Below are 18,119 nucleotides of genomic sequence, written 5' to 3' on the forward strand. Positions count from 1 at the left end.
TGATCAAAAGTTTCTGAGTGAGTTTACTTTTGTGGTAGAAGATTGGGCTTGTCATTATGGAGGATAGGTCTGAGAATATCCTGAAGAGCTGGTTTGGTTATGGCAAATTTCCTCAACATATGAATGTCATTAAAGTATTTAATTTCTCCATCATAAATGAAACTCAGTTTAGCTGAATACAGGATCCCGGGGTTGAAAGTTATTTTGCTTTAGGAGATTAAAAGTCAATGACCACCCTCTTCCAGCTTGAAAAGTTTCAGCAGAGAGATCTGCAGTCATTCTAATATTCTTCCCTTTGTAGGTAATTTCTTATGTCTGGCTGCTTTCAGAACTCTGTAGAGATCTGCAGTCATTCTAATATTCTTCCCTTTGTAGGTAATTTCTTATGTCTGGCTGCTTTCAGAACTTTATCCTTCATATTAACTTTAGTGAAATTAATTATGATATGCCTGGGGGATGTCTTATTCGGATTGAGTCATGCTGGGGTTCTGAAACTGTCTACTATCTGAATTTCAGAATCTCTTGGCATGTCTGGAAAATTCTCTTTCATAATTTCATGGGGAAGGGCCTCTGTGCCTTGCAAGGCCACTTCATCACTTTCAGGGATTCCAATAAGGCAGATATTAGCCTTCTTCGAATTATCCCAGAGCTTTCTGAGAGAATGATCTGTTTTTGCTCTCCATTTCTCTTCCTCTTTGAGAGTTTGGGAGTGTTCAAAAGCCTTGTATTCAATGTCAGAAATTCTTTCTTCTGCTTGCTCCACTCTGTTACTGAGGGATTCTACTGTATTTTTCAGATCTTTGAGGGCTGCAAATTCTTGCTTCAGTGCGTCAAAATCTTTGGTGGTTTTGTCTTTAAATTTGCTAAATTTTTGAGACAACTTTTGAATTTCTCCTCGAATTTCTAATTCTGACTTCTGAATTACTCCTCAAATTTCTAATTCCACAACTATTTACATTATATTAGGTATTATAACCTAAAAATGATCTAAAGTATATGAGAGGATGTGTGTTGGTCATAGGCAAATTCCGTATTATTTGACATAAGAGACTTGAGCATGCTTGGATTCTGACATCCACAGGCATCCTGAAACCAATCTCCCTCAGATAAGGAAGTGTGGATGTATCTGGGGGAAAGTTTTTGTTAACAAAATATTGGAGGTTCTGAGGTCAGGCACGGAGGCTTATGCCTGTAATCCTAGCACTCTGGGAGGCGGAGTTGGGTGGATTGCTTGAGCTCAGGAGTTCGAGACCAGCCTGAGCAAAATTGACATCCCCCCCCATCTGTGCTAAAAATAGAAAACTTAAGGCAAGAGGATCTCTTAAGCCCAAGTGTTGGAGGCTGCTGTGAGTTATGATGCCACAGCACTCTACCCAGGGCAACAGCTTGAGACTGTCTCAAAAAAAAAAATTAATTAATTAATTAATTAAAAAAACAAATCGGTGATTCTATCAGCAAAAAGAAGTGAAAGGAAAAAGTGTTGTGCAATTAACAGTCTCCCCCCACTCTGGGCAAGGGCAAGCAGAGAAGACCTAATATTTGTTGACCACCTACTGTGTGCTGGGTATGGAGTATAGACCTCGGCTCATTTATTCTTCACACTGAAGACACTAAATGAAATTACTCAGTGAAGTAATTCACTTGCCTAAATACACATACCCTGGGGCGGGGCTAGATCTCAAGGCCAATTTCATCTTAAGCTAAAGCATCTGTTCAGGCCCCTTCATTGGGTTCTCCTCACATCCCATGAGGATTACTGAGAGATTAGAAAGTGCTTTCACAGGTAGGAAGCAGGCAGGGCAGGGAGCCCAGGAGGAGTGAGAGGAAGGACCCTCTCACCTACCTTAGGCTGGCACAGTGAGGCACATTTTGCTTACATTATTTACACCATTAAAAAGCTATAAACAGGGCTCAGCGCCTGTGGCTCAAGTGGCTAAGGCACCAGCCACATACACCTAAGCTGGCAGGTTCGAATCCAGCCCGGGCCCACCAAACAACAATAATGGCTACAACCAAAAAAAAGCTGGGCATTGTGGTGAGCACCTGTAGTCTCAGCTACTTGAGAGGCAGAGGCTGGAGAATCACTTGAGCCCAGGAGTTGGAGGTTGCTGTGAGCTGTAATGCCACAGCACTCTACCCAGGGCAACAGCTTGAGGCTCTGTCTTAAAATAAAAGAAAAAAAAAAAAGCTGTAAACGGTAGGTATTATCAGTATTACAGGTGACATTATGTAATTTAGGTGACTGAGAAGTGACAGGGCTCACTAGGTATGGTGGCTCATGTTTGGAATCCTAACACTTAGGGAGGCCAAGGCCCAAGGATGATTGCTTGAGGCCAGGAATTCAAGAAGTGGCAGGGCTAGAATTGGAACTATTCATTCATTTACTTATTCATTCCCCAACCCCTATATGGGTCCCCTACTCTGTGCCAGGCACCATGAAATCTGACTCAGGTTGATTCCAAAATCCATGAACTTTCTACTCCCTCTTCCATGCTATCATCTCTCTTTTAGAGAAAGGTTCGGAAAGTTTCTAGAGCTCACCCAAGATTATAAAATCTCTACAAGACAGAGCAGGTCTTGAACCCACACACTCTGGCCTGAATTCCAGAGCTTTCTCCCTAAGCTTCCCAAGATTTCTCCCTAAGCTGTCTCCTCCCCAGGCCTCTGCTTGTGCTTTTTGTACCCACTCGATATCTTCCTGTGCCCATTGTTCAGGCTGTGCAGACCCAAAAGACTGACGTGAAAAGACTATTCTCAAAAGCAGGAAGAGATTTGGTGCCTATAGAATGGGTTTCAGGATGCTGGAGCCATTGAACCACTGAATTAACCAATCCTGGTACTTGCCTACCTTTGGTCTTTTTGTTAACATGAAATAATAAAACTTTCTTTCTCATTGTTCAAGCCTAATGAGTCAGATTTTACTGCATTTTAACGAGTGTGAAAATGTTGATATCTTACAGTTCTTACTGTCTGGACACTCACTAAGGCACCTGCTTCCAAACCATCTTTACTTCTTGCTTTGCTGAGTCCTGGTCCATTGATGAGATGGAGGCTTTGCACTGATGTGGCTTTTGAAGCCCTGGATTCTGGTTCTGACCCCACTGCTAATTGGCTGAGCCTTTCCCCTCTCTCTTTCCAGACTTTATTATTCTCGGGGGGTGGGGAGGCTGCTTAGCCAAGGGGTGGTAAATGGGATGTATCTTTCCTGCCAATTCTCATTGGGATACTGTGTGGATCTCTTTCCCGGAGCATCAGAGTACATGCTGTTTGTTTCCATTCACAGAAGAAACTCGCCCATGGTGTTAGAAATCAGAATAGTGACTACCTGGTGGGTACGAGGAAGCTGGCTAGAAAGGGCATGAGAGAACTTTCTGGGCTAATGAAAATATGCTGTACTTACAAAAATGTATATAATTGTCCCTTTTTATCAAACTGAACATCCAAGTTCTGTGCATGTTATTTAAATTATGTGTCAATCTCAAAAATATTTTAAAAGAGAAAATGGATTCTGAGATCACCTTTAGTTCAGCAGTCAAGAATGCCATGACTAATTAGTGACGTCTGCCAAAGACAAGGGAGGGCAAGAGATGTCAATACAAATGCCACAAGTTTGCTATTCTTGTGCTTAAGCAGTGGTCCTCTGAGAACATTTGTATCACTTAAGTGGTTGTATTAACTCAGCCCACCCGATACGACTGTAATGAGGTAAAAATTCTTTGTATAAGGTAAATTCCTCGCCAGGTGTGAGATGTTATTATTTACATTCATTCTCCACAGTATCTTGCACAGTGGGACTGACTTTGGCAGGTAGCTTCCCAGAAAATTCTCCTTGGCAGAAATGAAATGGATCAAGGCTAGATGGTTTCAAAATGCCAGGCTCCCCACGAACATGGACATGGTTTGTCCCATTATTTGTATTACAAACACTGAATGCCAACGTGGATCTGTGAGCTGGCTTCCCCACTGCAGCAGAGCCATTTTCGAAGGTCCTAAAATGATTTCCACAGGCTGAACCAGGTAATATGTTTTCATGTGAAGCTTTTATCCTTTTCTAATCCTCTATCTCAAGATGGGGTCTGGTATTTGTCATTTCTTTCTCTCCTTCCAACTGCAAATCTGCAGGGGCCTTCCAGAGCTTTGCTCTGTGGGCTCTTGGTTTATGTCTATCAGCTGAGGCATCTGGTTTTGGTGCTTTCTGGCCCCTTCCGGGAGTCTCCTGGATTACTGATGAGGACTGTGCTAACCAGCCTGTATCACTGAGAGGCTCAGGGCTCGGCATCTGTGCTGTTTCCTGACTGGTGTCCCCACAGGGGGAGCAGGACAGAGCCTGGCAACCGTATCTCTACTTCCGAAGCCAGCTGGAGAGCCAGGCCCAACGGCAGATCCAGCCCGGGTATTCAGCCAAGAGATACCTCCGAGGCCTCTCGCAGACGTGGCCCCTTGACACCATATGCAGGCTCCAACGTGCAGGTCAGTGGGAAAATGGGAGGGGAGGTACACCCCCAGCTTCCCTACCTCGCATTTTGGTGTGAAAGTGTGTTTTCCATCAAGGCCTGATGGGTTTCAGGTCCAATTTTCCATTAAAGTGAAGTCCCCAAGCTTGGTAGCCCATAAGTCTGTGTGGGTTTATGGAGCTTATGGTGTGCACCCTTTATCTTCCCCACACGTGCAGAGGGAAGGACAGCCTGAAGTCTTGCCTTCACTCCCACCCCTCACACTCAGCAGCCTCACCCTCAACATCTCAGAACTTGCTTCCCAACCTTCCTCACTTAGAGGTCTCAGAGATCCTCCAGTTCAACCTCCATCTTTTACATCGTAAAGGAATAAAGGACCAGAGAGGTAATTTGTCCAAGGTCATTCAGGCAAAAGCAGAGCTGGGACCAGAAGTCAGATCATCCCAGCACCCCCAGCTCCATATTATTCCCCAGCATTCCCAAATTCCTTGTCTGGGGTGATTTCAGGTCCTCCAGGAAATAAAATGTTAAGCCTCCCCTTAAAGCTGGCGGCTCTCCAACACAGCCCACTTAGGAATGAGATGGACACCCTTCTGCTGTACAGAGACCCCAGATGCACTCTGCAAAGGCTTAAAAATGAAAATGGGAAATGGTTGGGGGTTAGAGTTGCCAAAATTAGCATGCACACACACATACCCTGCCTGCCTCCCCCCAAAAAACAGTTAAACTTGCAATATTTGGGACATACCTCTAATGAAAAAGTATTCATTGTTTATCTGAAATTCAAACTTAAATGGACATCCTGTATTTAATTTGGCAAACCTACTGGGGACGAGAAGAGTGAGCAGAGGACTAGCCAGTGCCCAATCGGCTATTTGCCATGTCTCCAGCAACAGCAAACAGGCAGGACCAGAAGAAGACTCTCTTTCTTCTTGTTTTATAGATTTATCCTGGAAAAGGAGAGAAAGTAGCTCTTTCCCCAATAGGCAGCAATTTCAAGCAAAAAGAGAGTTGTGGACTTGTCCAGGAATGGGTTTCATTTTCATGCAGTTCCACTTATTTAACACTCGTGAGAAAGAGCCTCTTAATCAAAGATGTGTTTATCACTGGGTGGGAGAGGGGGCACAGCAGGCCACTGTCCTACAACTTAAGTCCAACATTTTCAAGAATGAAGACTCCTCTTAACATCAAAAAATGTCTCCACCACTCTGTGGGAGTCATATGGCTAAAATACATGGTTTAAGTAAAGATATGTGCACATGTGCATTCTTGGGCCCCCTGCCATCATTCCCTGCCAAAGCCCCTCTTGAAGGTGAGGCCCTCAAGCTGGAGGTCTGATGGCCACTAGCCCCAAGGAGCCTGCTACCTTCTCCTCTCACATCTCAGAGTTTACCACCTTTGTGATGCTAGCACATTTCCTAGTCCCTTCTTTGCATCCCTATGATAAATCTTCAAGCCCACGTCTGCGAAGTCTTCCCTGCAACTCCAGTCAATGTTGAGCAACTCACTTATATCAAACCTACACTCAGGGTGACACAGTAGAGCATAGGAGAGCTTGGTCTCTCCAATAGACTGTAAGTGCCTTTTAAAAGGGCCCATGTCTGATTCCTGTGTATTTACCCCACTGCCTAAAAGCATGGTGGGCCCACTGGTAAGCCCTCAATAAATAGTTGCAGAATGACTGGATTGAGAAGGCTGTTGATCCGGGGCCTACAGAAGCAAGCAGGATACATCCACTACTATTGGATCTCTAATCCTGAGGCAGGAGAAACTTTTTACCCAGCCTCATGAAGGTAGCCACATTACTTCTGCCAGGGAGAGCAGATCTTGGGAATGATGGAGCAGAAGCAGCACACATGTGGCATGGGAGCAGAAGCACCCAAGGCACAGCATAGAAAGCCTCCGTGGATTCTAGTTCATTTTTTAATCCCTCTCATCTCCTAATTGTCTTCCTTAATGGGCAATGTCCAAAACCAGAATGAGTGCAAGCAGGGGACCACAAGAACTCTAGATTGGCAACCACTATTAATTCTATCAATAACTCCTGACCTACTCTTCAGGATACATCAAAGATTCTGTGCTGCTCCAGGACAGTCGACTCAATGTACCCAAGACTCTCAGGCCACAACAGGATCTTTCAGCTGTACCACCCAAATATCATCTCCTACCTGTCTTCCCTCCATTTTGGATTCAACAAGGAAAATCTTTTGAACAAGGTACATGTTGATTTTATGATCAGTTCTCAAATATTAGATTTCAAACACCTTAAAATGGAGTTTCCCAAAATAAGGTCTAGGGATTCTGGGTGTTGCACAATCCTCATCTGTAAAATGAAGGAATTAGTCTAAACCAGCACTATCCAATAATGCTTTATGCAATGATGAAATGTTTTATATGTGCTGTCCAATATCGTAACCATTAGCCACATGTAGCTACTGAGCTCTTGAAATGTAGCTACTGCAACTGTGAAACTGAGATTTTTAGTTTACTTAATTTTAATTAATTTATATCTAAATATCCACAAGCAACTAGTGGCTATTGTATTGGACAGTGTAGTCCTAGACTCTTAGATGATTTCTTAGATCTGTTCTGCTCTAATATTATTTAATCCTATGATTTTTTTTTTTTAGAGACATTGTCTCACTTTGTCGCCCTGGGTAAAGTGCCATGGCATCACAGCTTATGGCAAACTCCAGCTCTTGGGCTTAGGTGATTCTCTTGCCTCAGCCTTCTGAGTAGCTGGGACTACAGGTGCCCGCCACAACACCCAGCTATTTTGTTGTTGTTGTTGCAGTTTGGCCAGGGCCAGGTTTGAACCCGCCACCCTTGGTATATGGGGCCGATGCCCTACTCACTGAGCCACAGGCACTGCCCAATCCTATGATTTTTGTGGCAATGTAATGTGAAAAAAAAAAAAAAAGCCTTGGAGCCATCAATCTGTATTACAATGGCTGCTCTGTCAGTTACTAGTTGTAATATCTTTTTTTTTTATTATTAAATCATAGCTGTGTACATTAATGCGATCATGGGGTACAATGTGCTGGTTTTATATACAATTTGAAATATTTTCATCGAACTGGTTAACATAGCCTTCACGGCATTTTCTTAGTTATTGTGCTCAGACATTTATATTCTGCATTTAGTAAGTTTCACCTGTACCCTCCTAAGATGCACTGCAGGTTAGTTGTAATATCTTGAGCAAGTCACTTAACCTTGTTGAGCTTCTGTTTGCTCATCTCTGTAATGGGCACAATAAGTCCTCATTACCACACAGACTATTGTTGCGAACTGTCTGTAAGCTAGCCAATTTTAGGGAGATTTTATCTGTCAATATTATTCTCGGGAATTAGAAGCATTCAAAGAGCCAGCAGTTGTGTTTGGTAATGGAGATGGGAAAAGATGAGTAGGCAGCAGTAATAGGCAAAGACCACAGCCTTGGCTGGTGGTAGAGCTCATGAAAAAAGGCAAGAACAAGAGCCCAGCATAATACGAAATTTTTTGTGAAATAAAAAAGTAAATTTTCAAGCAGGGCATGGTGGCTCATGCCTTTAATCCTAGCACTGTGGGAGGCTGAGGCAGGAGGATCGCTTGAGCTCAGGAGTTTGAGACCAGCCTGAGCAAAGTGAGACACCCCCCCATCTCTACTAAAAATAGAAAAATTAGTCAGGCATGGTGGCACATGCCTGTAGTCCCAGCTATTAGGGAGGCTGAGGCAAGAGGGTAGCTTGAGCCCAAGAGTTTGAGGTTGCTGTGAGCTAGGATAAAGCCAAGGCACTCTTGCCCAGGTGACAGAGCAAGACTCCATCTCAAAAAAAAAAGGAAAAAGGAAATTTTCAGAAACAATGGCAATGCCTGACCAAGCCCTATCCTTGAGGAAATGATCTGGTCGGGATAAGGAGAGAACCTGGCCTACTGAATGAGTAGAGAGCATGGTGGGTGCTCAGAGCCTGGGGCCGCTCCAACCACACACCTTTCTAAGTCTTGTCTCTGGCACCAGGGAATTCTGATCATAACCTGATCCACACATGTAGTTCATCTAAATGAAATATGCAGGTCAGGTAATTACATTTCTCTTTGTAAATTAAAACCCTGTCTATACATCAATCTGTATGCACTTTGTTAATGCGGGTCGACATCCTGAGACCAGTTGACTCTGGAGCACTGAAGAGATTGATTTCTGAGCCACCCATGTCCTGGGAAGTGGTGAACTCGTGAAGATAATGCCCCTCTATGGGGACTCACTGGCCTTCTTGGGGTGGTACACTATCTCATCATTGCCTATGCCAGCCGTCCTCAAACTGCGGTCCGCGGGCCACATGAAGCGGTGTAAATTGTATTTGTTCCCGTTTTGTTTTTTATTTCAAAATAAGATATGTGCAGTGTGCATAGGAATTTGTTCATTTTTTTTTTTTTTAACTATAGTCCGGCCCTCCAACAGTCTGAGGGACAGTGAATTGGCCCCCTGTTTAAAAAGTTTGAAGATGCCTGGCCTTTCTCTTCAAAAATCCTGCTGTCTCCAGTTAAAATCCATACACTTTGATGACCTAGGCTCTCAAAACATTGGGCAGAGGATTGGATTGCTTCCATTTTATGTGGGGATTAACACTGCACACCTAAGGGGTAAAGTGACTTCCTTGACTGATGCCGTATACAGAGGAGCTGCAAAAGTCAGGCAGAAAACAGAGAGGCCGTATAGAATACTGATTAAACATGTGGCCATTGGCACCCAATTCCAAGCCATGTCCCTCCTGGGGATGGCCGTACCCACCTTTACCTCACAGAACTGAAAGCGGGAATTAAATGGGGTTATCTGGTAGCTGGCATGACACATAGGAAGTGCTCAACAAACAGTAATTGTACACCTTCCTAGCTTTTAAGTATACCTCCTACCTAATTGCAATGCCCAATTGCTCATGATCACAGAGCAATATCAATTTTAAAAGAAGCAAAAAGCTCAGAGGCTGGAACTTGAACCCTGACTGATGTTTTCATTGGTTTTAACTTTCTCTCCCCTTAGCCTCCCTCTCTTTGCCAGATGCTTCATACAGAGAAGCAGCAGAAGTTCTGGCTGCAAATCCCAGATCCCCAACAATGTGATGGAGGCCAAGTCATTTATTTGTGCTTCCTGCATCCTCAGTTTGCTCACATGTAAAATGCAAATAATGACATCTGCATTCCTTCCTCCTAGGTGGTTGTGCAAAATCATGGGAGAGGACAGGTAGAAAGCTTCATAAAAGCTCTAAATTGCTACCCCAATGCACATTATGTGGGTTCTCTGAATCAATATTTGAGATACAGAAAGACTAAAGTTTGTGGTTGTCTTTCAACAATTGAAGTTTCTTTTACTTTGCTTGCCAATCTGTTTCTATTAAGCATAGACAAGTGCCCCAGAAGATGATGTTTACTGAGAAAAAATCCTTGTTTCTCCACACATCAACTGAGTCACATATTCAGACTCAACTAGGATATGGCAAAAGGGAAGATTGTCTCTCTATATCTCCCTGTGCGCAATGCCCCAACTCAGACACTCTGATGTGTGAGACCATTCAGTAGCTGAGCAGACGTTGGCTAGAGTTTCCCTTCCTCCACCCTCAGAAAAGCATTCAATTCCAGGAAAATCTGGAATGATGGATCTGGGGTAACGATTTGACCCCAAAGGATCATTCTAGAATACTCCAAAAGGTCTTTAATGCCACATTCTGTATGTGGAGTTGAGATCCTCTTGGGAGCAGGCCTAATGTAGCCCTGGGCTGCCTCAGACGGAGAGATTCCAAGGCCCACCAGGGCCACTCAAACCTGAGCAGACCCTCTGAACCGGAGTTGAGCCTCTTTCACCATCACTCTCAGCATCAGTTCAAACCCAGAAAGCCTTCAGGAGCCAACGGGCAGAGAAAAGGGAAGGAGGGAGTAGCTCTATACACGGGCATTTCACTCTTGATCCAATGACATTAAGGACAGAAATGATGAAGGGTGGTAAGGGCTGGAGAGCACAGAGGGAAGGTGAGGCTTGCTGGGTGGAGGAGGAGCAGCTCCCAGAAGGCCAGAGTTCCACAACACCTGGGGCCCTGCGGGCTCCAGAGCCCCTGGTTGAAAGACAACCCTACATTGTTCCACTGAGCTGTATGCTGGGAATGGAGGTATTGCTAAAGCTTGGCTCCACACAAGGAAAGCTTGCCAGACTGTTTCAGCAATAAATCTACCTTACGTGATGAAAATAGCTGCAGGACCCTTTAAACCATTGATGAAAGATTTGTTAACTATGTTGGAGTCATCCGTTGACTCAGATCCTTCCTGAGTGTTGCAGACAGGGCAAGTTCAGAAAGCTAAGCAGCAGAACCCCTCACTGCATTCAGCAGAGGTTTTTCTACAAGTAAAAGCCTGGAGACAGCTCAGGAAACCCTTCAAGAGCTTGCTACAGACAGAGCATCTCAATGACAACAGAGCAGGACTGCAAGCCACACCACTGCCATCTGCTAATCCCTTGCAGTTTACAAAAAGCTGTTGCAGCATTCATTATTTTATTTGAGCCCAGACAACTCTGGTTGAAAGTGAGGCCAAGAAATCCGTATGTCTATTTTACAGGTAAGAGAATCAAGTCCAAACAATGAAGACTAAACCCTAGCTGAGTCCCCTGACTCGAACTGCAGCTCTATTTCCACCTACCTAGCTGCCACTCTGGGGAGCCACTGTCAGAAACCCGGAAGATGGAGGAGGAACAAGGCCTTGAACACGTTTGCTCAGAGAAGCAATAAGGGAGGCAGCAGTGGTACCACACCCATTTCTGGGATTCTAGGCCGACCCACTGTTCACCTTTGCAGGTCAACAGGGCTCAGATGAAGGGGAAGCTGGGACTGGTGGACACGTGGACCACGGCTGTGTAGCCCAGAACCTCAGCAGCCAGAGGCCACTCAGGAAGCAGCCCTGGCAGGGAGAAAACACCTGGGCACAGGTACCATTTCTAAAGTGCTCCCCGGCATTGTTTTTTCTTGACTTCAGAGAAAATTCCCCCTCCCTTTGCAGTTTCTTGGGGACCTCCAGAGAAAAATACATCGACCCTTTTGACTACTACTTTCCAAAGTACCACCTGTGGAATCCTAGCATTGAAAGATGCTTCATTAAGAAAGAAAACAAAAAAAGAGGGCGGTGCCTGTGGCTCAGTGAGTAGGGTGCCATCCCCATGTAACCAGGGTGGTGGGTTCAAACCCAGCCCCGGGGCCAAACTGCAACAAAAAAAAATAGCCAGATGTTGCAGCAGGCACCTGTAGTCCCAGCTACTTGGGAGGCTGAGGCAAGAGAATTGCCTAAGCCCAAGAGCTGCTGGAGGTTGCTGTGAGCTGTGACGCCACTGCACTCTACTGAGGGTGACAAAGTGAGACTCTGTCTCAAAAAAAAAAAGATTTTGTAGCCAAATACATATGGGGAATGTTGCATAACATATTCTCCTCCCAGGAATTCACAGTGCACATTTGGATATAGAGCACTTCCAGAAGTTCTGTAATAAAGCCACTAGCATAACTTTGTTTAACTCTGGATTTTCCAAACATATTTAACCATAGATCCTCTCCTGATTCTTCACCAATTTAGAAAAAAAGGCAGTTTGGCCTTAAACACGGAAAAGCCTTGGTATGAGTCCTGCTTCTTACTAGTTGTGATGAGTCTGTCCAAGAAATGTAACAAACTTGAGTCTGAATTACCTCTTCTATAAAACAGAGCCATTATCATACTTCATAAGGTTATTAAGAGAATTAAACAAGTTAAAATTAAACACTTTCTAACCTCCAAGGCATGTGTGTGTGTGCACAAGGTAATAGTTGTTCAGAGCAACATAGAAAACATCTGCTCCCATCTTGAATAAATTCATTTGACTTACAAGAAGGTCATAAGGGACTTAGCGCTCATAGCTCAGTGGTTAGGGTGTCAACCATATACACCAAGACTGGCAGGTTCGAACCTGGCCCAGGCCTAGTAAACAACAATGATGACAACAACAACAACAACAACAACAAAAATAGCCGGGCATCATGGCAGGTGCCTGCTACTTGGGAGGCTGAGGCAAATAGAATCACTTAAGCTCAAGAGTTTGAGGTTGCTGTGAGCTGTGACGTCAGGGCAACATAGTGAGACTCTGTCTCAAAAAAAAAGATCATATGCCAGCCAGGTGCGGTGGTTCATGCCTGTAATCTTAGCACTGTGGGAGGCCTAGGCAGGTGAATTGCTTGAGCTCAAGAGTTCAAGACCAGCCTGAGCAAGAGTGATACCCTGTTTCTACTAAAAGTAGAAAACTAGCCAGGCATTGTGGCAGGCATCTATAGTCCCAGTTAAAGCAAGAGGATCATTGAGCCCAGGAGTTTGAGATTGCTGTGAACTATGATGCCATCACATTCTACCCAGGGTGACAGAGTGAGATTCTGTTCAATTAAAAAAAAAAAAAAAAAGAAGAGGAAAGAGTGCCGGGGAAACACTTGAAGAAATTGGCCTGGGAGAAAACTTTATGAGGAGGACCCCCAGGGCAATTGAAGCAATACCAAAAATACATTACTGGGATCTGATCAAACTAAAAAGCTTTTGACTGCCAAGAACACAGTAAGTAAAGCAAGTAAGACTGCCCTCAGAATCATAGAGGATATTTGCAGGTTAGATTTTCGACAAAGGTCTGATAACCAGAATCCACAGAGAATTCAAACGTATTAGCAAGAAAATAACAAGTGATCCCATTTCACTATGGGAAAGAGACCTGAACAGAAGCTTCTCCGAAGAAGACAGGCACATGGTCTACAGACACATGAAAAAATGCTCGTCATTTTTAATCATAGAGAAATGCAAATCAAAACCACTTTGAGATATCATTTAACTCCAGTAAGAGTAGCCCACATAACAAAATCCCAAAACTACAGATGTTGGCGTGGATGTGGAGAAAAGGGAACACTTCTGCATTGCTGGTGGGAATGCAAACTAATGCGTTCCTTTTGGAAAAAAGTTTGGAGAACACTCAGGGATCAAAAATTGACCTGCCATTGGATCCTGCAATTCCTCTAGTAGAAGTATATCCAAAAGACCAAAAATCACTTTTCAAAAAAGATATTTGCACCAGATTATTCATTGCAGCTCAATTCATAATAGCTAAGTCATGGAAGAAACCCAAGTGCCCATCGACCCATGCATGGATTAATAAATTGTGGTATATGTATACCATGGAATACTATGTAGCCTTAAAAAAAGATGGAGCCTTTACCTCTCTTATGTTTACATGGAGGGACCTGGAACATATTCTCCTGACTAAAGTATCTCAAGAATGGAGGAAAAAGTATCCAATATACTCAGTACTTCTATGAAACCAACTTCTATTTACTCATACTTTCTTATTAAAGATAGAACACAACTATAACCCAGAATGAAGAAAAGAAATGGAGTGGGAAGGGAGGGGAGAGGGGAGGTTTGATAGAGGGAGGCTAAAAGGTGAGACCACACCTATGGAGCATATTGCAAGGATACAAGTCAAATCTGTCAAGTGTAGGGCAGTGCCTGTGGCTCAAAGGAGTAAGGTGTCAGGCCCATATACCGGAGGTGGCAGGTTCAAACCCAGCCCTGGTCGAAAAAAAAAATATATCTGTCAAGTGTAGAACATAAATGTTTTAACACAATAATCAAGTAAATGAGGCAAAAACTATGTTGATTGGTTTGATGTAACCACATCAGATTGTTTAAAAAAATCAACACATTGCACCCCACATATGTATAAATGTATTCATGATATATGTGTATATGACTTAATTAAAAATAAATAAGTAAATAAATAAACAAAAAGAAGAAGAAGATGGTCATAGGCCAAGCAGACAGTAAAGGGGTAGAAGAGCCACACAGTGAAAGGAGAGAGGGGAGAGACATTTCATGATGGATAAAGACAACAGTACTAGGGCTTCATTTTAATTTTTAATTTTTGTTTTTTTGCAAGAAAGCATTATATGTCAGGCAGGGTTACCTGTCATTTTTTTCTATCAATAATAAAATGTTTTATTGTAATAAACAGAATTAGCAATCTTGCCATTCTAACCTTACTTTTCTTCCCAGCCTACAAAAGAAATGTCATCCCTGGAACCATAAGTCTAGCCACAAGGGCTAACTGGTTTTATTTATTTATTTATTTATTTATTTATTTATTTATTAAATCATAGCTGTGTACATTAATGCGATCATGGGGCACCATACACTGGTTTTATATACCATTTGACATATTTTCATCACACTGGTTAACATAGCCTTCCTGGCATTTTCTTAAATTATTGTGTTAAGACATTTATATTCTACATTTACTAAGTTTCACATATACCCTTGTGAGATGCACCACAGGTGTAATCCCACCAATCACCTTCCCTCCGCCCATCCTCTTTCCTCCCTCCCCTCCCTCTCCCCCTTCCCCTTATTCTTAGGTTATAACTGGGTTACAGCTTTCATATGAAAGCCATAAAGTAGTTTCATAGTAGGGCTGAGTACATTGGATACTTTTTCTTCCATTCTTGAGATACTTTACTAAGAAGAATATGTTCCAGCTCCATCCATGTAAACATGAAAGAGGTAAAGTCTCCATCTTTCTTTAAGGCTGCATAATATTCCATGGTGTACATATACCATAATTTATTAATCCATTCGTGGATCGATGGGCACTTGGGCTTTTTCCATGACTTAGCAATTATGAATTGGGCTGCAATTAACATTCTGGTACAAATATCTTTGGGTGATTTTTGGTCTTCTGGGTATATACCTAGTAGAGGAATTGTAGGATTGAATGGCAGGTCTATTTTTAGATCTCTAAGTGTTCTCCAAACATCTTTCCAAAAGGAACGTATTAGTTTGCATTCCCACCAGCAGTGTAGAAGTGTTCCCTTTTCTCCACATCCACGCCAACATCTCTGGTCTTGGGATTTTGTGATATGGGTTAATCTTACTGGAGTTAGATGATATCACAAAGTAGTTTTGATTTGCATTTCTCTGATGATTAAGGATGATGAGCATTTTTTCTTTTTTTTGGCCGGGGCTGGGTTTGAACCTGCCACCTCCGGCATATGGGACCGGCGCCCTACTCCTTGAGCCACAGGCGCCGCCCGCATTTTTTCATATGTCTGTAGGCCATGCACCTGTCTTCTTCAGAGAAGCTTCTCTTCAAGTCCCTTGCCCACCCTGAGATGGCATCACTTGTTCTTTTCTTGCTAATACGTTTGAGTTCTCTGTGGATTATGGTTATTAAACCTTTGTCAGAGACATAACCTGCAAATACCTTCTCCCATTCTGAGGGCTGTCTGCTTGCTTTACTTACTGTTTTCTTGGCTGTGCAGAAGCTTTTAAGTTTGATTAGATCCCAGTAGTATATTTTTGATGCTGCTTCAATTGCCTGGGGGGTCCTCCTCACAAAATATTCGCCCAGGTCGATTTCTTCAAGGGTTTTCCCTTCACTTTCTTCCAGTATTTTTATAGTTTCATGTCTTAAGTTTAAATCTTTAATCCAGTAAGAGTCTATCTTAGTTAATGGTGAAAGGTGTGGGTCCAGCTTCAATCTTCTACAGGTCACCAGCCAGTTCACCCAGCATCATTCGTTATATAGGGAATCTTTTCGCCACTGAATGTTTTTAATTAGCTTGTCAAAGATCAAATAATGGTAAGTAGCTGGATTCACCTCTTGGTTCTCTATTCTGTTCCAGACATCTACCTCTCTGTTTTTGTACCAGTACCATGCTGTTTTGATCACTATTGATTTATAGTATAGTCTGAGGTCTGGTAGCATGATTCCTCCTGCTTTGTTTTTATTTCTGAGTAATGTCTTGGGTATTCGAGATTTTTTCTGATTCCATATAAAGCGAAGGATTATTTTTTCAAGATCTTTAAAGTATGACAGTGGAGCTTGAATAGGGATTGCATTAAAATTGTATATTGCTTTGGGTAGTATGGACATTTTAACAATGTTGATCCTTCCCAGACATGAGCATGGTATGTTTTTCCACTTATTAACATTTTCAGTTATTTCTTTTCTTAGAGTTTCATAGTTCTCTTTATAGAGATCTTTCACATCCTTTGTTAGATAAATTCTCAAATATTTCATCTTCTTTGGCACTACTTTGAACGGAATAGAGTCACAAGGGCTAACTGTTCCTTTATGACAGCCTATTTATAGGAATGTGTGTCTGTCGTTTCCTAGGACACGTCAACAGAGAATTACCTTCGTGTCTATGCTTCAAAGGCAAACCACAATGAAAAGACACAGAAAACCTCGAGGAAGGCCTTGGGGCATGCCCTCGTTGATCCTCCTGGGCTCCTGAGTGACAAATTTCACGTTACATTCTATGGCAGTGGCTTCCTTAACAGGAAGGCAGATCTTAGTGGTAAGAACCCAGATGTTTTGCTGATTGATCTGGGCAAACTCAGTCACACAGAGTCCAATCCAGAACACTGAGACATACCTAATGGAACTTCCTTGTCACTCAACTTAAAAAATAACAGCCAGAGCCCCACTGGATGTGGGAATGAGACTCTGATGACTCCTCTTTGTCTACTGTTTCTGAAATCATACTGCCTGGGATCAAATCGTCCCCCACTTACTGAACTGTGATCTTGGGCAAATCATTTAATCTTGCTAAGGCTCAGTGTTCTCATCTGTAGAATGAGGCTAATATAATAATGTCCCCATGAGGCTCTTGTGGGGATTCAGTAAATTAATGTACATAAAATACTTCACTTGATTCTTTTCCTGTATTTAGTACTCAGTACATATTAATGTATATTAATTATACATGGTAATGATATCATCACATTCTCTCCATCACTTCATAGCAAGAGCCCAACCTGGATACTGAGATGTACTGTGGCTTCCTGAACCTGCTCAGACAAAGCCATGGCTCTCTCAGCACCCCAGCCCTCTCCCTGTCTTCCCGTTAACCAAAAAGTGATAGAAGTTGAAAGTCAACTGGGCATCTCCATACCTGCAACTAATAAATTCTCATTTCCATCCTGTTTCTACAGATAAACAAGGGACTATAAAACTCCACAAGGCCAGAAGTGGACACTTGCCACAGGAACGTCCTGCTGAAAGATACCTTTTCCCTCCTATAGTATCTACTAGTGGCTCAAAGAAAAATGCCCCCGGAGAAGTGAACAAGAAAAAGGTGTGTGTGTGTGTGTGTGTGTGCACGCGCGCACGTGCACGCTCACATGATTAATGCCAATCTAGAAATGAGGTGACTCAAAGGGATATCTCAACAGAGAACTGGTCTCTCTAGCTTCTGAGCTCACCAGATGGACCTGGATTAGAGCTGTAGTATTTTACTAAATGTTGAAAATTGTCAAGTACAAGGAATTTTGGCTGCCCCAATTCTACCTTAAAGCATATGCTATCACTCTTTCCACTGAGGATCTAGCACCTTTGAAAATATAAGGTAAAATTTGCAAGTGTATCAGTCCCCTCCAGAAGTTGAGTATACCTTCTTCTTTAGAGATGTCTATGCCTGGTCCTGTCTTGCAATTCTATGTGGGCCTTCAGTGAAGTGAAGGCATCAGTGATGAACAGGAGCAAAGAGGAGCTCCAGAATGTTCTGCCCTGTAGCAACGTTGTGAACATGAGCAGGTTGCTCACACCCTTTGAGCCACAGTGACCTGATCTGTGAGCACAGACAGTTATGC

General features: G+C 43.0%; 1 protein-coding gene across 2 annotated transcripts in view; it reads left to right on the plus strand.

Annotated features, from left to right (window-relative positions):
- The window catches only part of KIAA2012 (KIAA2012 ortholog), a 128,863-nt gene that overhangs the window by 17,135 nt on the left and 93,609 nt on the right, over positions 1–18,119 (plus strand). For both annotated transcript variants that reach the window (XM_053597487.1, XM_053597488.1), the window contains exons 3-7: positions 4,311–4,470; positions 6,515–6,670; positions 11,273–11,403; positions 16,642–16,825; positions 17,463–17,605. In XM_053597487.1, the coding sequence (XP_053453462.1) occupies positions 4,311–4,470; positions 6,515–6,670; positions 11,273–11,403; positions 16,642–16,825; positions 17,463–17,605 (774 nt within the window). The remainder of the gene's footprint in view (positions 1–4,310; positions 4,471–6,514; positions 6,671–11,272; positions 11,404–16,641; positions 16,826–17,462; positions 17,606–18,119) is intronic.

Source organism: Nycticebus coucang, chromosome 7 (genome assembly GCF_027406575.1).
Source record: "Nycticebus coucang isolate mNycCou1 chromosome 7, mNycCou1.pri, whole genome shotgun sequence".
Lineage (NCBI taxonomy): Eukaryota > Metazoa > Chordata > Mammalia > Primates > Lorisidae > Nycticebus > Nycticebus coucang.